The sequence below is a fragment of the Schistocerca serialis genome, chromosome 1 (assembly GCF_023864345.2).
Source record: "Schistocerca serialis cubense isolate TAMUIC-IGC-003099 chromosome 1, iqSchSeri2.2, whole genome shotgun sequence".
Taxonomy (NCBI): domain Eukaryota; kingdom Metazoa; phylum Arthropoda; class Insecta; order Orthoptera; family Acrididae; genus Schistocerca; species Schistocerca serialis.
Window position 1 is genome coordinate 309,029,973 of NC_064638.1, and position 22,779 is coordinate 309,052,751.

The following is a 22,779-nucleotide window of genomic DNA, read 5'->3' on the forward strand; positions in this document are numbered from 1 at the left end:
GTCAATTTAACTTTGTACACACACACACACACACACACACACACACACACACACACACACACACACACACAGCATCAGTGGGTTACAGTTATCTATTACAGGGAGAATGGCCAGCAGGGTACATTAGTGTTGTTCATGTTTATAGTTGTTATCAGGTGTTGTAGGGTATATAAGGGGTGTGAACAGCATCAATTGTAGAGTGATCACTGTGAAGAAAACAGAGATGTTGTGTACTCATTTCAGACAGTGTTATCAGCTCTGGACTAAGTTTGAAAGAGGCCCTGTTGGGCCTCACACAAATGAGAGGGCCGGTACACTTTTCCTAAAAATTTTGGTTGGCCGTATATGGCCACCACAAGGGAGGATCATTATATTGTGCACCAAGCAATTGTAAACACTTCACATCTGTGTCAGCCATTGCAGAACCAGTAGTGGATTTCCAGCTACATTCTGTGTCATCCCGTATCATTTGTTGGAGACTAGCAGTGGTTGGACCATGGAATTACCATCACACTCATAGGTTGCCATTAAATCTACAGCACAAACAGCTGCATTTGGAGTTGTGCAATGGTAAGGAATCATGGACTGGTGATGAAATGCGTTGCATTGTGTCCAGTATTGAATTGTGATTCTGCTCTACCACACATGACCATCTTTGGTGAGTAAGGTAGCAATGTCTAGTGAGGTCCTATCCTTCCAGTGTCTTGGAAAGACACAGTGATGTTACTCCTGGTATGATGTTGTGGAGAGCCGTCAGGTATGACTTGAGGACACAGCTGGTATGTGTTACCTATTATGTGACAGTATTATGGTGCAGTGTTTCCACATTACCACACTCATCCACGCATGTCACATGTCTCTGTGAACTGTCTATGTGATGTTGAGGTACTCTTGTGGCCAGCAAGATCCACATATCAGTCCCCAATAGAACATGTGTGGGATCAGATCAGACATCAGCTCAGTCTCAGTGCTAGGACGTCAAGGACCAGTTATAACAGTTGTGGGCCAGCTTGCCTTAGGAACATATACATCAGCTTTGTGACATCTTCCCCAATAGAATCAGTGCATTTGTACAGGCCAGAGGGGGTGCAGGATCATACTGAAAAGTGGACTTATACTGCCACGTCATTTGTACGTTTAACTCAGTTTTGTAATCAACGAAATAACATCACGTAATCTCTCAACCTGTGAAGCTTCATTTAGTTTTCTCCTTCTCTTCTGGGTGCTTCACTTTTTTGTCGGGCGGTGTATTTTAAAAGCAAATTCTTATCACTTTCATTTCAACTCTAGTTCTGCTCAAATTTCACCTTTTGTAATGTCAAAAAATGTTGGCTCCTCCAAAAAGCATCAACATGTAATGTGTCAAAGAGCTCTTCTTCATGTACATGAATTAGGAAGTCAAATGACTACAACTAATTTGTCAGTTTGTCATGTCACCAAAGGATAAACTATCTATCCTGTTATCAAAACTGGGCTGTTCTCCATACTTGAAATAACTTACCTGTCCATGTGAATGTGCTGATACTGGTTATGTGGAAGTCATCAGTGAACTACATTCCACTTCTCAGTGTGGCCTAAAGTTCAAATTGGAATGGGGACAAGATGAGAAAAAAGACCTCTAAACAATATACCATAGCCATAGTGACAGTTTTTCTTAGTACCTGAGTGTTGGAAATGACTGACTAGTGCTGTCTGTTACACCATAATCCAAAATAAGTATTATTGTCTCACAGCTATTAAACCAGTGAATAAGATGAAATCCACTCCCTCACTTTAATTAAAAGATGCTGTGACTTACCAAATGAGAAAGCGCTGGTAGATGGACACAATAAAAAACACACAAACACACACACAAATTTCAAGCTTTCGCAACCCACGGTTGCTTCATCAGGAAAGAAGGAAGGAGAGGGAAAGACGAAAGGATGTGGGTTTTAAGGGAGAGGGTAAGGAGTCATTCCAATCCCGGGATATGTGTGGATGGATGGATGTGTGTGTGTGTGTGTGTGTGTGTGTGTGTGTGTGTGCGCGCGCGCGCGAGTGTATACCTGTCCCTTTTTCCCCCCTAAGGTAAGTCTTTCCGCTCCCGGGATTGGAATGTCTCCTTACCCTCTCCCTTGAAACCCACATCCTTTCGTCTTTCCCTCTCCTTCCCTCTTTCCTGATGAAGCAACCATGGGTTGTGAAAGCTTGAAATTTGTTTGTGTGTTTTTTATTGTGTCTATCTACCAGTGCTTTCTTATTTGGTAAGTCACAGCATCTTTTTTAATATATTTTTCCCATGTGGAATGTTTCTTTGAGATGTCCCCAGTGGTGCAATTGACTTTTTGAAACTGGTGAGAGATGGTTCTTTCCTCATGAACTGTCCTATATTCTTGCTTGTTTTAGGTGGCCTTTGTATTGTGGAAGTGTTATTTCTAGAAAAAAAACTTTACTCACTTTGAACCCACAAAGGAAATTTCCCTTCTAAGGAATAGAGAAAATATTGGGAAAAAAAGACATTGGTAATCATTGCTGCTATAACTGCCGCATCCTCAAAAATGTCAAGTCTGATTGTTACCAATTGATCTAATGTATTTCTGTCTGGAGACAGCTACCAAACTCTTTCTTCTAGGTTGTTTTCAGAAAAAAAAAACATTTAGCATTATTTTGCAAACCAACCATTACGGCAGTATGATTGTGAACATACGTACTAGCAAGCTGAGGTTGTCTTTAAAGTTTTGAGTCACATCTAGGAAGGAAGTCAAATGATTTATAGAAGGACACATCTACAAATTTATGCCCCCTCTTCATACTGAGCTTTGCCGAAATGATCTCACATGCAGTTTCAATTTCTACCTCAGTTGATTTGAGTTTCATGTCTAGTGCTATAAATGCACCACCTCCATTTCCCATTAGCCTATCCTTTTGACATAATTAGATTCAGCCCAAAAATCTCGGTGCAGTCAATTTTGGGTTTTAGTTAGTTTTCTGAACCTAATATTACATGAGCTCTGCTCCTTTTTAGGAGTGCATCAAGCTCCAAGATATTGTTGCAAATGCTTCAGTAGTTGATCACTAGGATGTCAATAGTCTCATCTTTGGGTACATTTCTTTTGAGTCTTATACTAACATTTTGTTCTCCTACAGCTACGAGTATCTAGAGTGGATGGAGACTAGTGCTGTATCTGGGAAATGTGAACAACAAAGACAAGAGGCGTGAATGGAAAAACAAATTTTAATCTCTCAACTGAAGTTCACACTATGTCTGAATACAAATATTGTCAGATGGAATTGTACACTGAGTCCCTATCAGAATCATACAACACTGTCACTTCAAGGTTGTATATCTCCATAGTTAGAAGCAGTAAGTCCAAACACTTTGCGAGACTGCAGCCTGACTTCACACTGCCATCTGTAACAGGCATGTGCTTCTAACTAGTCCAGGTGCGCAGGAGTACACAGGCTGCTGGTGGGCCCACAGTGGCATGGTGTGGTGAATTGACCTGTAGTTGATAGTTTGCTATTTTTCATATATACACTGGCTGGAGTTGCTGCGGTTACTGCGGAAGTGGTTTAGGGGTGGTTGCACCTGTGCTGTTAAGTGGCAGTGGTGCCACCACCTATTGGCTGTGAGCTGAATGCCATCTAATTCCTGGCTATGAAACGCTGTGTGTGCCACAGTGCAGTCATTGATGATACTGCAAGTAGCCTAATCTTTAAGATTATATGTCAAACTGAACACATAGTAATCAATTAGGTTAGCCATCTCAGATGATGTACATAATGTGCTTGTCCCATTTAGGGGACCCTTCAGTTCTTAGTTGCAGCCTAGCATATTGAAGAACCATCGAAGTCTCTGATAAAAGCTTTATTAGACTCGGGGGGCATAATATTGCAAAAAGCAAGCAGTTCATAAATAATCTGTTACAATCTGAGAAAAACTACAATACTAGAGGGAGGAATAATCTTTATTACCAATTATTAATTCTTTCTGTGGCTCAGAAAGAAGTTCAGTATGCAGCAAAATAATTTTGTGATCATTCGCCCAAAGGTATAAAATTTCTGGCAGTTACAACTAACTAATGAGTTCTGAGAATGGTGCTGCAGACTGTGAGCTTTATTGACATTCTATAAACAAGTCTGGACTTCCCAACCTCCTCTCCCAGTCACTGGAACAATGTAAGTGTGAACTTAAAAGTTCAGCTGACAGGCATCATTTGATCCAATGTGCGTCACAATCTGCAGATGGATGCACCCTGTTCCATCACTGGCTACCAACCTACAACTTGTAGAATACGGCCTTGAGACATCTGCATCTACATCTTCATGTACATTCTGCAAACCACCAGGAGGTGCATGGCAGAGGGTATATCCCATTGTACTACTTATTAGGGTTTCTTGTTGCTCCATTCACATACGGTACTTGGGAGGAATGATTCTTTGACTGCTTCTGTGCATGCAGTGATTATTCTGATCTTATTCTCATGATCGCTGTGTGAGTGATACATAGGGGGTTGTAGTATAACCCTAGAGTAACCATTTAAAGCCAGTTCATGAAACTTTGTTAATAGTCATTCTTGAGATAGTTCATGTTTGGCTGCCATTTCAGTATCCCTGTGACACTTTCCCATGTATTTAACAAATCTGTGAACATTCATGCTGAACTTCTCTGTATGTATTCAATATCTCCTGTTAGTCCTGTCTAGTATGGGTCCCACACACTTCAGCAATATTCTAGTATGGGTCACACGAGTGATTTGTAAGCAATCTCATTTGTAGATTGACGGCACATGCCCACTATTTTACCTATAAACCAAAGTCTACCACCTGCTTTACCCAAGACTGAAGCTATGTGATTTTTCCATTTCATATCTCTACAAAGTGTTACACCTAGGTATTTGGATGAGTTTACCAATTCCAGCAGTGACTCATTGATATTATAGTCATAGGAAACTACATTTTTTTCATACATGCAGGCACACTGATTGCCTAAGTTGATCCTTTTATACTCTGCTTCCATTCCCCCTTAAGGCTACAATTATTTGCTCTGTGTTTGAAATGATGATCATTAATAGACCTTTTGTGCTTGCTTTCCCATGACACAGGGCACATCAGGGTTTTCAGCAGGTTAAGTGTGTCACACAATGCTTAAAAATAATTTTCATGTAATGTTTGCCTCTGAGGCATGTGTTCAGTGTTATTTTCTAATGCAAAGGTTCCAGCAAGTTTCCCTTAAATGTACAGTAACAAAGTGTGAATATTTACAAACTCAAAGGAAAGTTTAAAGCATTCCTGATTAGCTGTGACTTTTACTAAGTACCTAGACTCAATGATTGAAAATTCCTGTTAACTGCAAGTGAGTCAAAATTTTACTGTGGACAAATTTGTATTAGCATACATGTAGATAACTGTTATTCTCTGAGCAATGTCGTTCAGTTGTGCACATTTTAAGCTAACAACATTACATCAACAGATGTTGTTTAATAAAATCGAGGAAGAAGAAACTTGCTTTATAAGTAGCAGCTTTTCAGCTAATATTACTTTACTAAATGTAACCTGTTTTAGTTCAAGTATTATGTAGTAGTGCAGTGGTATGTGATTATAAGCATTCCTAGTGTAGAATCATTGTGAAAGATTCTCAGGTATTCAGCCAGGTAGTATTGTCCAAATGGTGTGATATTTCAGCAAGTTGACTTGTTGCTATCTTCAAGTAGTACTGGTGTGTAATTTGTCATACATTGGGCACAGAATCATATACTACAGTACCTTCCTCTTGTTGTTGAGCTCAGGTCCATGAGACCCATGGGAGACTCCACTGTTGAGATGGAAAGGAAAGTGCACTACCAGGACATGAACTGCAGTCCTCAGTCTCTGTGCCACTGCCACAGCAGTTGAGATGCATTAGTTATGGAGGTGGGGCATATAAGTGTTGTTATGTAAACTCTTTGGTTGATGTGAATGGATTTTCCCAATGACTGTTGTTGCACCCTGAGCACAGTCAAGGCTGGGTCACAGGCATTACTTACTTGGAAGCCAGTCTCTCTTTCATCACTTCCTGTACCAAATCCTCATAGATTCCTTTAAAACACAATCCCAAAATGTAGTGGTCTGTTTTAACAACTTGATATCATTATAATTCATGCTATATCCACTGGAGGGTCAGTGCTCTGCCACAACTGCCTTTGTTGATTGTTCTTTATCTATGTGATGCTTGTGCACTCCATATATTTCCTCTGTTGTCCTGATACTCTGACCTGCATACATTTTCTGCACTGGCACTGGCAGCAGTAGGTTTTCGGAGACCTATGTCATCCTTAACAGAACTCCATGGAATTTTCTTCTCAGTTTTATGCTGTGTTTGATCTGATGGTGGTTGTAACAATCCTGGAAAACTGTCTGCAGATGCTGCAACTCCACTGCTAAACCATCTTGGTCAGAGATTTCACAAGCCCTGTACACTAGAATACTGAGGAGACTTTCTCATTTTAAAGGGGCATGAGAGCTGTAACTATGTAAACATAAATCATTGTGTGTTAGTTTACAGTAAATGCTATGTCCTAGTGTGGCATCTGAATTTTGCTTGACTATCATGTCTGATAGCAGAGGTTGGTTTTCTTCATTCTCTGTCATGAACCTGATGTTATGGTGCAGCGAGTTCAGACATTGCACAAGCTCTTGTAGATGTGGCCAGATCGCAAACATATCATCCATGTGCCATGGTAGGTGTGAGCAGATCACAAGCATATCATTCATGTACCACAAATTATGAACATTTCAAGGCTAAGCTAATACTAGAAGAACATTTCATGATGCGATATTGTCATTACATGGAATGGGACTAAATTTCACACTGATGGCCAATCTTATCAATGTGTTGAAATAGGTTGCCGTTCCTCTTCCGTCAGATGCAGTGGGCAAAATGCTTCATGAAACATGTTGTACACCCACAGAGGCTATTCCCCCCCAAAGACCAAACATCTTCAAGAAGGAGAGGAATCCACATAAACAAGTAAATTCTACAGTCCTTTTACTACTTCAAGTATAAAAGAAAAAACTATATGATCTCTTCGAAGATGATCCCTACCTGATTGTAGAAGTAGATCCAGCAAACCACATGAACAGGAACTCAATGAAAATTCTCCAGAAAACATTCCAAGAAAAAATGGTGAAAAGGCTTCATCCAGTATTGGCTCGATCTCTAAGACTTTGTGAACCAACCTAAAGTCCATAAAGACGGGGCTCCAATCCCTCCCATTCTAAGCAACACCACTGTACCTACATATAAGCTAGAAAAGCATCTGGCAATTGTGCTCAACTCCTTTGTTGTCAAATGTCAGCAACACATATGGAATTTAGTGCATTTTGTGCAGCAGCTTCAGAGCTTCCGAATAGCCCAAGGAAACAACATGGTGAGCATTGATATGGTCTTTCTCTTTACTGGGGCATCTGTAAGATACTCTCTCTGTCTCGTATGAGCGAAAGTTGGGTCATCAGTGACAAAACTCTTTGAATTCCTTCTCACTTCAACTTATTATCTGTTTTGTACAAATAACTATACATGGAGACCAATGGAATGGCAATGGGGTACCCACTGTCATCAGTGGTAGCCAACATGTTCATGGGGGCATTTGAAGAAGAAGCCTTGAGTCAGCAGTCTGGTCACCCTCATGCTTTTTCCAGCACATGGACAAGACATTCATGATCAAGCCACAATAATGACAGCTTCTACAAGACTTTGTGCAGCATCTGAATTCACTGCCCCATAACATCAGGTTCATTATAGAAGTTGAAGAAAACAGCAACCTCTGTTCTTGGACATGCTAGTCAAGTGGAGATTGGATTATAAACTAGGACATGGCATTTATGTAAACTAACGCACATAGGTTTATATTCGCATGGTTGCAACTGTCATGCCCCTTCGTAACAAGAGGCCGTCCTCAACACTAGTGCACAAGGCTCACATAATTGCTGACCAAGAGAGGTTAGCAATGGAGCTGCAGCACTTGAAGACATTTTTCCAGGAGAGTGGTTACAGTCACCATCAGATCAAATGTGGCATAAAACTGAAGCAGCCTTGGTTACAGCCTGCAAAAGAAGAAGAGAAACCTGTTGCAACAGTTTGTATCCGTCACATTAGTAATGTATTGATGAAAATTCACAGAATACTTCAGAAACATAATGTGAGATGTATGAGTCTGTTAAGAATGACGTATATGTCCACAAACCAACAGTACACCACTACCCTTGCCAGTATGAGAATATATATGTAGGTCAGATCATCCAGACAATGTAGGAAAGATGCACAGACGCGCAAGAGTCACACAGATAAGAATTAACTAACAAAGTCAGTTGTAGCAGAACACTCACTCTCCTATGGACATAGCATGAATTATAATGGTATCAAGTTGTTAAAACAGGCAAACATATTTTGGGGTTATGTTTCAAAAGAATCTGTAGTCATCCAGCTACACGATGAGCTGATAATAATAATAAAGGCCATGGTTTCCACCTAAGTAATGCCTGGGCTCCACCGCTGAGTATGCTTCAAGTGCAACAATAGTCTGCAGAGGAAATTCAACCATTCACACCAACTGAAGAATGTAGATCGCACCATATAGACATGTGTCCCCTGCGTCAACAATATCCCAATTCCAGCAGTGGCGGCACAGAGACTGATCACCAGAACTCGTGTCTCAGTAGCGCCCTTCCTCCTGTATCTTGCAAGAGGAACCAGCTACAGGTACCACTGACAAGAGTTCGACTGTGAGGGACAGGAAGTACATAAGACAGCACCAGTGCAAGACATATCAGTCACTAGGACTGCCTGAAAATGCCAACAAGACAGCTTGCTTAAATATCGCATCCTTGGACAATGACTCCTTGCTGAATACTGGAAAACATATCCAGATTAGTGCAGTGATACATTATTGTCAATACAGTGGACAGATGTATTTATGTTGACCTATTATGCATCTCTGAAAATTGAGCTTCATGCTAGGACTTAGAAAACACAATGCATGAATGAGTGAAAACCATTTGCCGTATCCTTTGTATTATTTATCTTGTGTTTCAAGCCAATTTTTATTTACTTCAGTACAAATACTTTTACAGATTTTTATGTTTCCTATCTTCCTTTTTACCTGAAAAGAAATTCTGAGATTTTAAAAACTTTTGGATGTGTCATTTCTGCTCAAATTTTTGTGGCTAGTTAGGAGACACTTCACTTGCACAAAATTTAGTTTCATTATATACACCTATGACTGTAAAATTGTTTTTTAAACTTAATAATACGCAGAATAAAAAAACTGCCATAGTTTATAAATTTCTGACTGCATTTGCATCAAACAACTGTTAGAAAATATTCTGTTTTGTTATACCTATTTTGGCAGTACTCTTGAAGGCAGAAGTCTATTAATGCAAACATCTACTTGTGATGCAATACAAATATCAGAACTTGTAGCTATTGGGTAATTTGTAATATCCTTTTATATAAAAATTTTATTGTAAAATTCTTAATTTTGAAGGTCTCACTGGAGAAAGTCAGCAAAACCTGGAAGAGGAAACATCAGAAAACTACTTGAGTGTTCCAGAAGTATTAGCGCCAAGTTCACTTTCAAAGCTCTGTCGTATTGTAATTCGTAGACATTACTGTCTGTCACGCCTGAAGAAATATAATTTACCTAATGTCATAAATGAGTTCCTGAATTACGTGTTCTAATGTTTGGCCCTCTTACGAAAATATCATTTATCTGATGTGAAAAAAACTCATTATGATAGTGTATTATGTTACACAAAATATGCTCCATATTGTGATAGTGAAAATTGATGTTCAAAATCTTAGACAGTGTATCATTACAGTTACCTTAATGCTATATTTCCATTCTTCTTTTATGCAGATTTGAAAATAAGACTTCTTATAATCATGAGATATGATAAATTGTATAGCAACACTATTTTATTGTATGAAATAAATAACATGCAGATATCTGTATGTCCTTCATATCACCATCATGAGGTTATAAAAATTCATAAATTATTATATATCATATTATATCATATCATGTCATGTCATGTCTTATAAATATGGCAATGACGTGGCATGATATATAAGAGAGTTATTAACTGAAACCAGTAGTGATAATAAAGGACTTATAGACAACTCCCTATCATGCATTTTATTAAATACACAGCAGCTGTTGGCAGTCACCTTCAAAAAGTGTTTAACTATTTTGTTACTAATAAAGTTACTCTTAACCCTGAAATTTTAATTCAGTGAGTATATTTGATCAAAAATAATCTTAAACTACATATTTTGTGCATATATCTGTTTTGAATCATCAAGTTATTAAATTAAAAGTTAAGAGGCTACTAGTTCTTTTCATATGCCAGAGGAAGATTCTGTGAACTGCTAACATTATGTGAAATGATCGGCACAATTAAAAAAATAAATAGAAAAAAGGTTGTGGTGTATTTATTTTTCTGTGTCCAAAGCAATAATTTTTCTCACTTTGCAAGAATACTATTGTCAGTATAGGCATAACTACATACCAGCTGTCTAAACTGTGTGATTTATTTAACCCAACATGTTTTGGAACAATTTTATTGTAAAAGACAAGTCATTATGTCACATTATTACACACACACATGTAATGGAACTCTGTCTATGCTTCCATGTAGTATTACACACCATAAAATGAGTATGTCATCAGGCACAGTCAAAAGTAGTAAACAGCTAGCAAACGTGTGTAGTCAAACACAAGACTTTATTTGTAATAATGAAAATATTGATAATAATGGGATCATGTCATCCTGAAACATGTTGGTCAAATAAGTCACATATTTTGGACAACTGGTGCATAATAATCTCTGTGATGATAGCACGATACAGTTTTACGGTGACTTCGCAATAGATAATACTAGGTACATTGAGTGACTGCAGGCAGGTCGGTGACAATCTTCATAAACAGATTTTGACCAATTTTCAATCTAAAAATGGCTTAGGTTACTTGTACAAAAGTGTGTCTGCAGCATGTGAATTATTAACTTTCAGTTTTAATTTGCTTTTTCTCTATTAGTAGATCATATTTTAAACAGATTGTGCATCCATACTTTTAAACAGCTCCTTCAGTATATTTTTCATAATTAAATAAAGCACATTAAAAATTGTACACAGTGCCCCAGACTTATGATAGCAATGTAATCAGATGAGAAATATCTGTAGTGAGTCATAAGTCTCAATAGCATTTGTTTTAGCATTCTTTGAATGTCTATCTGAAATAAGTATTTGCTTATGTGAACTTGAAAAGAGGGACATTTGGATCAGTATAACATTTGATTAAATATCATACAGTTACAAGACAAGACTGCTCTATGACAGTTTTCAAATGGATGAAGGAAAGTCAGTGGCAGAGAAATAACATCAAACTAAAGGATTGTTAACATGTTTTTCGTTCATTGTGTATATAAAGTATACAATATACGTAAGAGGAAATATTTCTTCCCTGGTGGAATACAGTCAAGAAATCAAGTTTAACGTGGTAAGGTAATTAAAATTTCTGTATTGTAGGAGACTTCATGGGAGTCAATACTCTCTAAGATGACTCTGGCAAACAGAGAGTAAAGAAAAAAATCAAACAGTGGGAAGTCCAGGATGGAATATAAACAAAAAATTGCTAATCACCATGTAGAGAAAGCAGTGAGTCACAGACAGACACAATGACAATACTGCTAAACTTTTAGCCTTTGGACAAAAGAGTCAACCCTCAGAAGCAGAAAACACACACATGCAAATACACACATCTACTGTCTATACGGCTGCTGATACCCAACTGCAACTGTGCCTGTGCATGTATCCGACCTGAGCAGCAATGCAGAGTGGGTGGTTGAGGTAAGGAAGAGATATGGCATCGGGATGGGGAGGGATAGCAGGGTAGAAGTGAGAGAAGATGACAGCTGCTGTGGGAGTGACCTGGGACATGGGCTGCTAGGTACAGAGTCGGGAGGTTCTGCTGGGGGAGGAGAGAGAAGAGACATAGAAAGGGGGAAAAGACTAGTAGGTGCTTTAACGGAAGAGAAATCATGCATAGTGCTGGCATGGGAGCTGGGAAAGGGGTGAAGAGCAGGGACTAGTGAAGGTTGAGACCAGAGAGGTTATAAGAATGAAGGATATGTTGTAGGGAGAGTTCCCACCTGTACAGTTCAGAAAAGCTGATGTTGGTAGGAAAGTTCCAGATGGTGCAGGCTGTAAAGCAATCACTGAAGTGAAGCACATCTTGCTGGACAGGATTTTCAGAGACTGGTGGTCCAGCTGTCTCTTGGCCATAATTTGGCAGTGGACATTCATACAAACACATAGCTTATTTGTCATTCCCACATAGAAAGTAGCATAGTGACTTAAAAGCTTGCTGGAGGTACACATTCCTGGGAGGTACCTTTAAATTCAATTATTTCATGGAAAGAGGTACACAAAAATGTTATAGAAACAAACTGCTATTTTCAATAGGATCAAGAGGAGCATACTCTACCAAACATTCTTATTAGTAAGGGATACTGTAATACAAATTTAAGCTTCTGAGTAGTAGTTTTTGGTCTTACCATTACTCTCCCTTCAATTTGTTTCCTTTAACTATACACGTCATACAGTTACTTGAAACTGGATACCAAGTACATGCGACACTGACCTTACTAGATGGTTTATTGATGCTCTGTCACAAGTCAGAATGTCATAACACATGTGCATGTCTTCACAACTGAGTGAGCAATAATATCAGTGTCTATAAATATTTATATGATTAAATCATTGTTGTGAATTGGTACTCCTTTTCTGTAAACGATGTGGAGAAAGTGCTGATGCTACAGTCAAATTAAGAGCCAGAAATCTTGAACATTCCTGATGGTCCAGTAATATTCATCAAAAATGAAATGGGATAAAAAGTCTTGATGAAATTTTGTTATTGGTAAAGTACTTATAACATGAGTCCTTGATGTTGTGAGCTTGTGCTGCATGAATAAACTTCTGTAACACACACCACATAAGAAAAGTTGAAGCTTTTTCTCCATTTCCAAGTGTCTTAACAATAAGAAAGGTGAAGAAGATCCTCTAGTGAAAGCAGTCCCCACATTTGTATTAATTAAAGCTGATGACACTCAGGAACTTGAAACCATATCCTCATAAATATTATACAGGCTTATGAATAAGTACATCCAGGGTTTCAGAAGATGACTGCTTGAAAACTACAAGACATATACAGGAAACACACACATATTAGTGGATGGAGCATCTCTCCAAGTTTTTAACTTACATTACAGGTTCTCAATATGGACACTGTTTGTGACACTGCAAATGGTTCAAATGACTCTGAGCACTATGGGACTTAACTTCTGAGGTCGTCAGTACCCTAGAACTTAGAACTACTTAAACCTAACTAACCTAAGGACATCACACACATCCATGCCCGAGGCAGGATTTGAACCTGCGACCGTAGCGGTCGTGCAGTTCCAGACTGTAATGCCTAGAACTGCTCGGCCACACCGGCCGGCGACACTGCAAACATCAGTACATATGTGCAATTGCCTGGGGAGCCTTGACAGTAGTCTGCTATGGAAGTATTCTCATTAGGTTGCCTATTTGCAGGGAAGAACTAATTAAATGTGACAGTACAGCGTGGATGATTTGTCTGCATGTTCTGATATGCCTGGTCACAAGTGAAATTGCGCCATGGTACATATTACAAATTGAAAGTTAGAAAGATGCTGTATCTACTGATGTGTGTCATTTTTGTGTACGTCTTTCAGTTTTCATGGATTATCTCCTGAAATCCCTGAGATACTTATAAATAGCCCTGTATTTATCATCATATATAAGGAAGGGAGTGTCTTCTTTCAGCTCTGAGATTAAAAATCAACTAGTTCCAAGCTATAAGCAAGTGAAAACAGTAATAAACCCTTATGTAGTAACAAAGTAATATATATAAGAAACCAATCCAAGTAACAAAAATATGGCTTTATTCATAAACCTCTGGTCAGTAATGGAAATAAACCTTTCGTGACTCCACACGTAACAAGGCAAAAGAATCATACAGTAGGCGCAACATAAGCAATACACAGACCAACTGATGTGAGCAGCACAAACTGAAAGAACATAGTGAGAGTGAGTTAGCACTGCTCTGCATATATATAGTTACAAGTCATCAGTAGATGGAGCGGCAGAGACGTTGCCATGTGCACGCTTCCTACAGGCAGTTTCTAGTGGCTGGCGTGTGCTGATGCAGTTGGCAGTTTACACTCAGCACACTCACATGCACCAGTAGCAGGATGCAGCACACCTCTCCCTTCTCAAACAGGATGCCCAAGTGATGGAGGAGACACCAGCAGCCCAATGAGAGACACATCCATCAGATTCCAGCGCCAACAGCAGGGGCAGGACGATGTACTGGGTGGGCACCAGAGCATAAGGCCAGAACACAAGGAGACAGGGGCATGCCTGAGGTGATGGACCTGCACGGCACCCAATGACAGCGCCAGTGTGTAGTGGTCCATCATCATATTTGCATCATCATTAGCAGGCAGGTCACAGTGCAGTGGAGGCAGGGCTGGACCCACCCGCGACAATGCCGGAGGGGGTGATGGCGAGGAGGTGGTGGAGGCAGCCCATTCAGAACAGCAGCCTGCAGCAATAGACCCAAAGCCAGAGGTGGAAACTAGAACCCCAGGATGCCACTTATGAAGGAGGCAACTAATGGGTTGGGGTTGCCACCACAATAGGTAATGATGGGCTCAAGGCAGAGAGCAATGGGGCAGTCTGTGGCAATGGTGGCTGTAACCTCACTCTGAGAGCTTCCAGTGACAAGCAGGGGCACAACTGATCAAAGTGGTGCACCTCCAGCCCTTTGGCCCTAAGGATGTCACAAAGACAGCATGGCGGGCAACGACGGGCAGTATCCACTTGGGCTGGTGATCAAACATCCTCTGGCCCACACCAGTAATCCTGCCAGCTGTGAAGCAACACAGCTGGGCTCTCCTGCCCATAAGTGTGAACGGCATCATCCAGTGAAGAATTCACAACAAACTTTTTCACTTGGGACTCGGACATATGCACTAGTTGTTCCATTTGAGAGAAGAATGGCAAAGCCATAATATTATGAATGCCATGACAGGAACAAAACGATTGAAAGGTGTGAGAAATGAACTGGGGCCCATTATTGGAAGCTTCCATACAAGGCAACCCCTCAATAGAAAAAAAAAATTTCAAAAGTGTATGAATTGCGACCTCAGCTGAAATTGAACACACTGTAGAATGAAAGGAAACTGGGAAAATGTGTTCACAACCAAAAGTCAATAGGGCTTCAAGAAGGGATGCGCAAAGTCTATATGAATGCATTCCCTTGGGCTGGCATGGAGCAGGCCAGTGTGACAGAGACACCCTGGGACCTGCTGTTGTGGGGCACAATACTCACAAGCTGCAACGAAATGGGCAATTTCGCCAGAAATCCCTGGCCAAAAATAGTGTCTTCTAGCTAACAGTTTACTGCACAAATCTCCCCAATGGCCCAGGTGGAGAAGGCATAGAACCTTGCAGCATAATGTGGCAGGAATGACTTCTCTGGGAGAAAGATCTTCTGTGGACAACACCAAAAGACCATCAAAAATAGAGAGGCGATACCATAAGGGAAAATAATTGTGCAGTGTGTCTAAGCTTGACCTGGTGGTTTTGGTCAGCCCTGTTGAACAAACCGAACCACCTGCCAGAGAACCACGTCAGTGTCAATGTAGTAAGCTTGTATCTGGAAAACCCTCAACTGCAGCCTGCATTTCAGTATCAAGATGGAAGCAAAGCAATTCTTCGAGATCAAAGTCAGGATCAGGACTCAAACAAAGGCAGGACAAGGTGTCTGCACTGGAATGTATAGACATAGGTCAAAAATGGATTTCGTAGTTGTAGTGAGACAAGAAAGGAGTCCACTGTCGTAAGTGATGTGCTGCCTTGTCAGGTACAGAAGTGTGAGGGTTAAACAAGGAAATCAAAGAAAGTTGAAAAAACAGATTTTGCGAGGTCATACCATAAGCCTGCAGACTGTAAGACAGAAAACAAGGTGCACAAATTTTTCAAGTGATCAGCTGCGGAGGAGCCCATGACAACAATAGCATACAGTATCCCAGGACAGGCATAGGCAATTGCTCTAAAAATCATAGGAAAATAGCAGGGGCCCTAACAGCACCAAAAGGATGATAGAGACCAAAAGAAGTATTCAAAACCAGAGCTATTTAGATTCTTCATCCACAGGGACCTGCAGATACACTTCAAACAAATCAATTTTAGAGAAGTACTGGCCATCCAATAGTTTTGCAAACAGTTCGTCCTGGCATGGGAGAGGGTATGTATCCATGATCAACTGTGTGTTGACACTAGCTAGTACTGAAATCACTACAGAGGCAAAGTTTCCCTGATGGCTTCCAAACTACAGCCAGTGAAGATGACCACTCACTAGCCATAACAAGTTGCATCACCCCTAGAGATTGAAGTCTGTCCAGATCTGCTTTCCCTTGATCTTTCAGGGCGACAGGAATGGGGCACACACAACAAAAATGGGGCCAAGCCATGAATTTTGAAAAAATATGAGCAAAGAAAATCATAGCACACCCTATACCTTTTGAAAACAAGTCTAAAAACTCCTCACACAGTGTTTCCAATTGATAAAATGGTACCTAATCAGACACAAGGTGAACTGCACCAACGATAGAGAATCCAAATGCCTGAAATGCGTTCATTCCAAATAAGTTCTCGACACCATCATCAGCAACCATCAAAAATGTAATGGAACGAACCACTGACTTGTCAGAGGCAGATGCCAGAAATTGCCCTGTCAGTGCAATGTTTTGTTTGTTATAACTGACCAGCTTCCACGTGATTGGTGTCAACCATGGCAAGCCTAAACTCACATAGGTCTGAGAATTCAATAACGTCACTGCAGCATCTGTGTCATCTTGTATCCGGAGCACTTGGCAGAAAACAGATAACTCGATAAACAACTTGGGAGAAGTCCCAAGCATAGGAGCCACACAGTTTACATCAATGTCCACATCTAGAGCAACCTTTGCCAAATGGTGCATGGCGGTGATGCAGCCTTTCTTCTGGCAAGCATTACAAGTAGCATAGCATTTATGGCACCCTGAATGTTCATGCTGCATAAAACAGGAAGAACGAGAAGGAAACAGAGAATGTTGATGCTGGCTCTGTGGTAGTCGTGGGCACTTGGGTCTGCCTTGGTTTGCTCGGTGCTGGGTCCACATGTTTACCGCCCCCCCTGCTGCTTCCTCGTGCAAGCTATCTACCATCATAGTGGGCACACTGTGTGACACTACTGCCACATCATTCCATGCTTCAATTTGGTCACCTGCTGCCAAAGATACTTCAAAAGATTATGCTATTAGCAAAACTTCTGAAAAACTTTTCACAGAGTCAAACTTCCTGACGCACTTCCTTGTCTGGAGCTAAACAGATAAGTGCATTCTGCATCATAGAATCTGCATAAGACTGATTGTGGGCATCAGTAATGGCTAAGGGCATGAAGTTCAGCTGCCCAGGCCCTGTGTGACTGGTTTGGTTTCTTGCAGCATCTGTAGAATTCAAATTGTGCCACTATGACATGCGTTCATTTGCAACAGTAGCTGGATAATAAACTGCACATGTGATCAAAAGTAAGAGCTGCCAGTTCTTGTGAAGGTCGAAGCTGACACAGTAATTGATACACCTTAGGTGAAATGAATGGTAGAGCACTTGCCCGTGAGAGGCAAAGGTCCCGAGTTCGAGTCTCGGTCCGGCACACAGTTTTAATCTTCCAGGAAGTTTCATTACAGCGCACACTCTGCTGCAGAGTGAAAACGTCATTCTGGAAACATCCCCCAGGCTGTGGCTAGAGGAGTGCTAGTTCTGCAAGGTTTGCAGGAGAGCTTCTGTAAAGTTTGGAAGATAGGAGACGAGGTACTGGCAGAAGTAAAGCTGTGAGGACGGGGTATGAGTCGTGCTTGGGTAGCTCAGTTGCTAGAGCACTTGCCCGCGAAAGGCAAAGGTCCCGAGTTCGAGTCTCGGTCCAGCACACAGTTTTAATCTTCCACGAAGTTTCATATCAGTGCACTGCAGAGTGAAAACCTCATTCTGCAAAAATCCCCCAGGCTGTGGCTAAGCTATGTCTCCACAATATCTTTTCTTTCCGGAGTGCTAGTTCTTCAAAGTTCACAGGAGAGCTTCTGTAATGTTTGGAAGGTAGGAGACGAGGTACTGGCAGAAGTAAAGCTGTGAGGATGGGGCGTGAATCATGCTTGGGTAGCTCAGTTGGTAGAGCACTTGCCCGCGAAAGGCAAAGGTCCCGAGTTCGAGTCTCGGTCCGGCACACAGTTTTAATCTTCCAGGAAGTTTCATATCAGCGCACACTCCACTGCAGAGTGAAAACCTCATTCTGGAAACATCCCCCAGGCTGTGGCTAAGCCATGTCTCCGCAATATCCTTTCTTTCAGGAGTGCTAGTTCTGCAAGGTTCGCAGGAGAGCTTCTGTAATGTTTGGAAGGTAGGAGACGAGGTACTGGCAGAAGTAAAGCTATGAGGTTGGAGCGTGAGTCGTGCTTGGGTAGCTCAGTTGGTAGAGCACTTGCCCTCAAAAGGCAAGGGTCCTGAGCTCGAGTCTCGGTCCGGCACACAGTTTTAATCTTCCAAGAAGTTTCATATCAGCGCACACTCCACTGCAGAGTGAAAACCTCATTCTGAAGACAAAAGAATCTTATAGAAGGTGCAACATGAGCAATATGCAGAACAGCTGATGTGAGTGGTACAGACTAAAAGAACAGAGTGGGGGTGAGTCAGCACTGCTCTGTATGTATATAGGTGTGCGTTGCATCACTGGGAGATGGTGCGGTAGAGAGCATGTCATGAGCATGCAGTCTATGGGCGGCCTGTAGTGGGTGGGCCACAATGATACAAGTAGCAGTTGATTTAAGTACACAAGCACACCAACTGTACACTCAGCGCACTCATACTTACACACACTACTCAGGATACAGCACCTTAGATGGGTAACTAACAGAGAAATTACTGAAGGCATGAGTAAAATAAATGAAACACTGCTTAGTTGCTCTTCTGTGTTTATTTTGCATTGTTTTGTTAGTATTTATACTGCAACAACTCTTTACTTTCCAACACAAATGCTGTGTCAACATGTCAAATAAACTCCAAGATGACAATTAGTACATTTTTCATTGATGTCCTTTTACTTTGGCAGTTATTCCATTTCTGCACAATGAAAATGAAAATGTAGTGTCATAAATGCAGATAACTCTGCTAGATACAAGTAGTGAAAAAAATTAGAAAAAATAAGTATACAACTGTACATCTACAACCACACTTTGCAAGCTATCTCCTGGTGTATGGCAGAGGGTACTTTGTGTAGTACTGTCACTTTGCCCCTTCCCTATTCCAGTCAGAAAAGGTCCGCAGAAAGAACGATCATTGGTAAGCCTTTTGTGAGCTTGAATCTAATTTTACCTTCATGATCTTTTCACACAATATACCTAGAGGAAGCAATATTTTGGCAAATCTTCTAAGAACATACATTCTCGGAATTTCAACAGTAACCCATACTGTGGTGCAGAGCACCTCTCCTGTAGTGTCTGCCACAAGAATTAGCTAAGCATACTTTCATACTTGCTAAATGTGCCTGTAATTAAATATGGTACTCATCCTTGAATCTCCCATATTCCTTCTACCAATTCTATCTTGTACAGATCACAGATGAGCAATATTCAAGTATTGTCCAAATAATGGTTCTGTAAGTGTCCTTCTATATGGGTGGATTACACTTTCTGAGGATTCCACCACTAAATCTCAGTAAGGCATCTGCCTTACCTGTGATTAGTATCATTCTGTATTACACACACTCCTGTATATTTAATTAATGTGACTGCTTCCAGTGATTGTTCTGCGATCATGTAATCATACAATAGTGGGTCTTTCTGTTTATGTACAAAGTACATTTGTTTCTGTTGAGGATGAATTGCCACTTCCTGCACCACACTCCTCTGCGGGTCTTCCTACATTTTGCTACAATTTTTGTACACCTGCAACTTCTCTGTATGTGAGGGGCAGTCAGATGAAAACCAAACACCTGCCACAACGGAACTAGTAACCATACACATTAAGACATTTATCCCACTGGAGAATGAGATGATAAATTCCTGTTTCATAGAACATGGTTGACTACTGCTGAATCCACTACCACACCCTCTCTTGCACATCCTCGTCCAACTGAAACTGACATCCATACATCTCTATCTTCATGTCACCAAAGATGTTGAAATCACATGTTGAAAGATCTGGGCTGTGCGGAAGATACTGCAGTCTTTCCCATCCAAACTGCTGATGGATAGCATTCTTCCAATTCGCAGTGTGGGGATAGGCATCATCTTGCAACAGGAGGATTTCATATGGCGGCCTGCGGGCAAATGGCAAAGCTAACAGTGGAAACATCCCACATCTCCCCCACTAAAGAAATCCAAAGCCATTCACACACTTTAGGTCATGATGACCTCCTCTTTTGATCATAGGGGGCCTCTGCTCGTCATGTTCCTCAAGTGTGGAACCACAATCAGTGCACAGTGCTATGAAGACATTTTGCCGAAACCATGATGTGCCGTACAGTCAAAACACCAAGGAATACTGTCAGATGGAATCATCCTGTTGCATGGCAACACCTGCCTCCACACTGCAAATTGCACGAAGGCTATTCTTCAGCAATTTGGTTGGGAAACACTGCAGCATTCTTCATACAGCTGGGTCTTTCACAGTGTGAATTTCCCTTCTTGGGAAACATGAAGCCAGACATGTGTGAACTTCGGTTTCAGTCAGATGAGGAAGTGTAAAAATGGGTGCAGTTGTGGATCCATCACCGGCCGATCGTGTTCTATGAAACAGGAATCAATCACCTAGTCTCCTTGTGGGATAAATATCAAACATGTCTGCTGATTACTTTTGAATAGAACCATTCCATGGTCATGTTGTGCTGGGTGTTTTGTTTTCATTTGAGTGCCCCTTATACAACATCATACAACAGCATCATCCAAAAAGTCTCACAGAACTGCTGACATTATCCCTTATGTTTTTTTTCTTTTTTTGAACACACTATTGGAGTACATTCATTCATCCATCCATCCATTGTTTTCTATAGATTCTATCAAGAAGGAGAATATTCAGGGATGTGTATTAAACAATAAATTATCACCATACTGGTTAATGCTATTCATATTACACCATCTACATTTAACTCAGTAAATTAGTTACAAAGCTGCTACTTTGAATAAAGCTATTGCTTCCCTAGTTTCCAACTATATAGCTGCTGTTTACCTCCTATTAGCAGCTTAATATTTACTTGGTTGCAATGGTATTTTTCAAAGAAAATTGCATTTGTAAACATTGATTCCTACTTATAGTACATTATTACTTGTCATACAGCTTTATAACAAACACTGCTACTTACCATGTAGCTACCAGTAAGTTTCAATCCCTGAATCTAGATACTCAGATAATTTTTAGAGAGAATTACTGATGCCCAAAGTAACTTTTTCATCTGAAGATTTCTTTCCATTAAGAGTAGCATGCTTTGTCCTGCTTTCCTGGAACTCTTCAATCCAATCACACAGATAGTCCAATATTATATACAAGTAGAATTGTATCAAATGCCTTCTGGAGATAAGAAACATGTCATCAACCTGGGCACTGATATCTACTATTTTTTTGGATCTCATGGACATAGAGAGTGAGATGGGTTTCACACAACTGTTATTTGTTGAATCCATTTCAGTTCATACAGAGGAGATTTTCAGTTCTCAGAAATGTGATATTACATGATCATAAAATGTGTTCCAACATGCTGACATCAACAGTTTAAGGCAACAGTTTTGTATGTGTGTTTGACAACCCTTATTAAAAGTGGGAATGACCTGCACTTTTCTCCGATCATTAGGAATGCTTCATTTCTCCAGAAACATTCAGTACACTGCTGCTGAAAGAGGAGCAAGATCTTCCACATAATCTGTATCGGGTCTTATAGACTGATCAGCTAGAACAATGGCCACTGACCTACTATCAGTATAAACCCGTCCAGGTGATAGCAGCATGAACTGGCAAGGAATTACTACTAGTCGGACATATGTACATCGCACATAGTATCAGTGAATGTGCTGTCCTGGTGCAGAATTGGGAAGGTGTGTGATCTGTCTTGAGTTTGACCAAGGGCAGATTGTGATGGTCTGGAGGCTCAGCATGAGCATTTTGGAAACTTCACAACTTGTCAGGTGTTCAAAGAATGCTATGGTGAGCGTCTTCAACACATGCCAAAACCAAGGTGAAACCATGTCCAGACATAGTGGGGTTGATTGGCCACCCCTCATTACAAAATGTTGGATGTTGTAGGCTGGACAGACTGGTAAAACAGGACAGACAGTGAACTGTGGCAGAACTAACATCACACTTTAATGCTGGGTAGAATACAAATTTGTCTGAACATGGCCCGCATCTCGTGGTCGTGCGGTAGCGTTTTCGCTTCCCACGCCCGGGTTCCCGGGTTCGATTCCCGGCGGGATCAGGGATTTTCTCTGCCTCGTGATGGCTGGGTGTTGTGTGATGTCCTTAGGTTAGTTAGGTTTAAGTAGTTCTAAGTTCTAGGGGACTGATGACCTAAGATGTTAAGTCCCATAGTGCTCAGAGCCATTTGAACCATTTTGTCTGAACATGCAGTGCTCTGAACACTCCTAATG

At 40.8% G+C, this 22,779-nt stretch overlaps 1 protein-coding gene across 3 annotated transcripts in view; it reads left to right on the forward strand.

Annotated features, from left to right (window-relative positions):
• Positions 1 to 10,247, forward strand: part of LOC126469313 (ankyrin repeat and SOCS box protein 3-like) — a 318,803-nt gene extending 308,556 nt beyond the window's left edge. For all 3 annotated transcript variants that reach the window (XM_050096625.1, XM_050096623.1, XM_050096624.1), the window contains exon 12: positions 9,504 to 10,247. In XM_050096625.1, coding sequence (XP_049952582.1) covers positions 9,504 to 9,697 — 194 coding nt within the window. In that variant the 3' untranslated portion in view covers positions 9,698 to 10,247. The remainder of the gene's footprint in view (positions 1 to 9,503) is intronic.
• Positions 10,248 to 22,779: the final 12,532 nt, after the last annotated feature.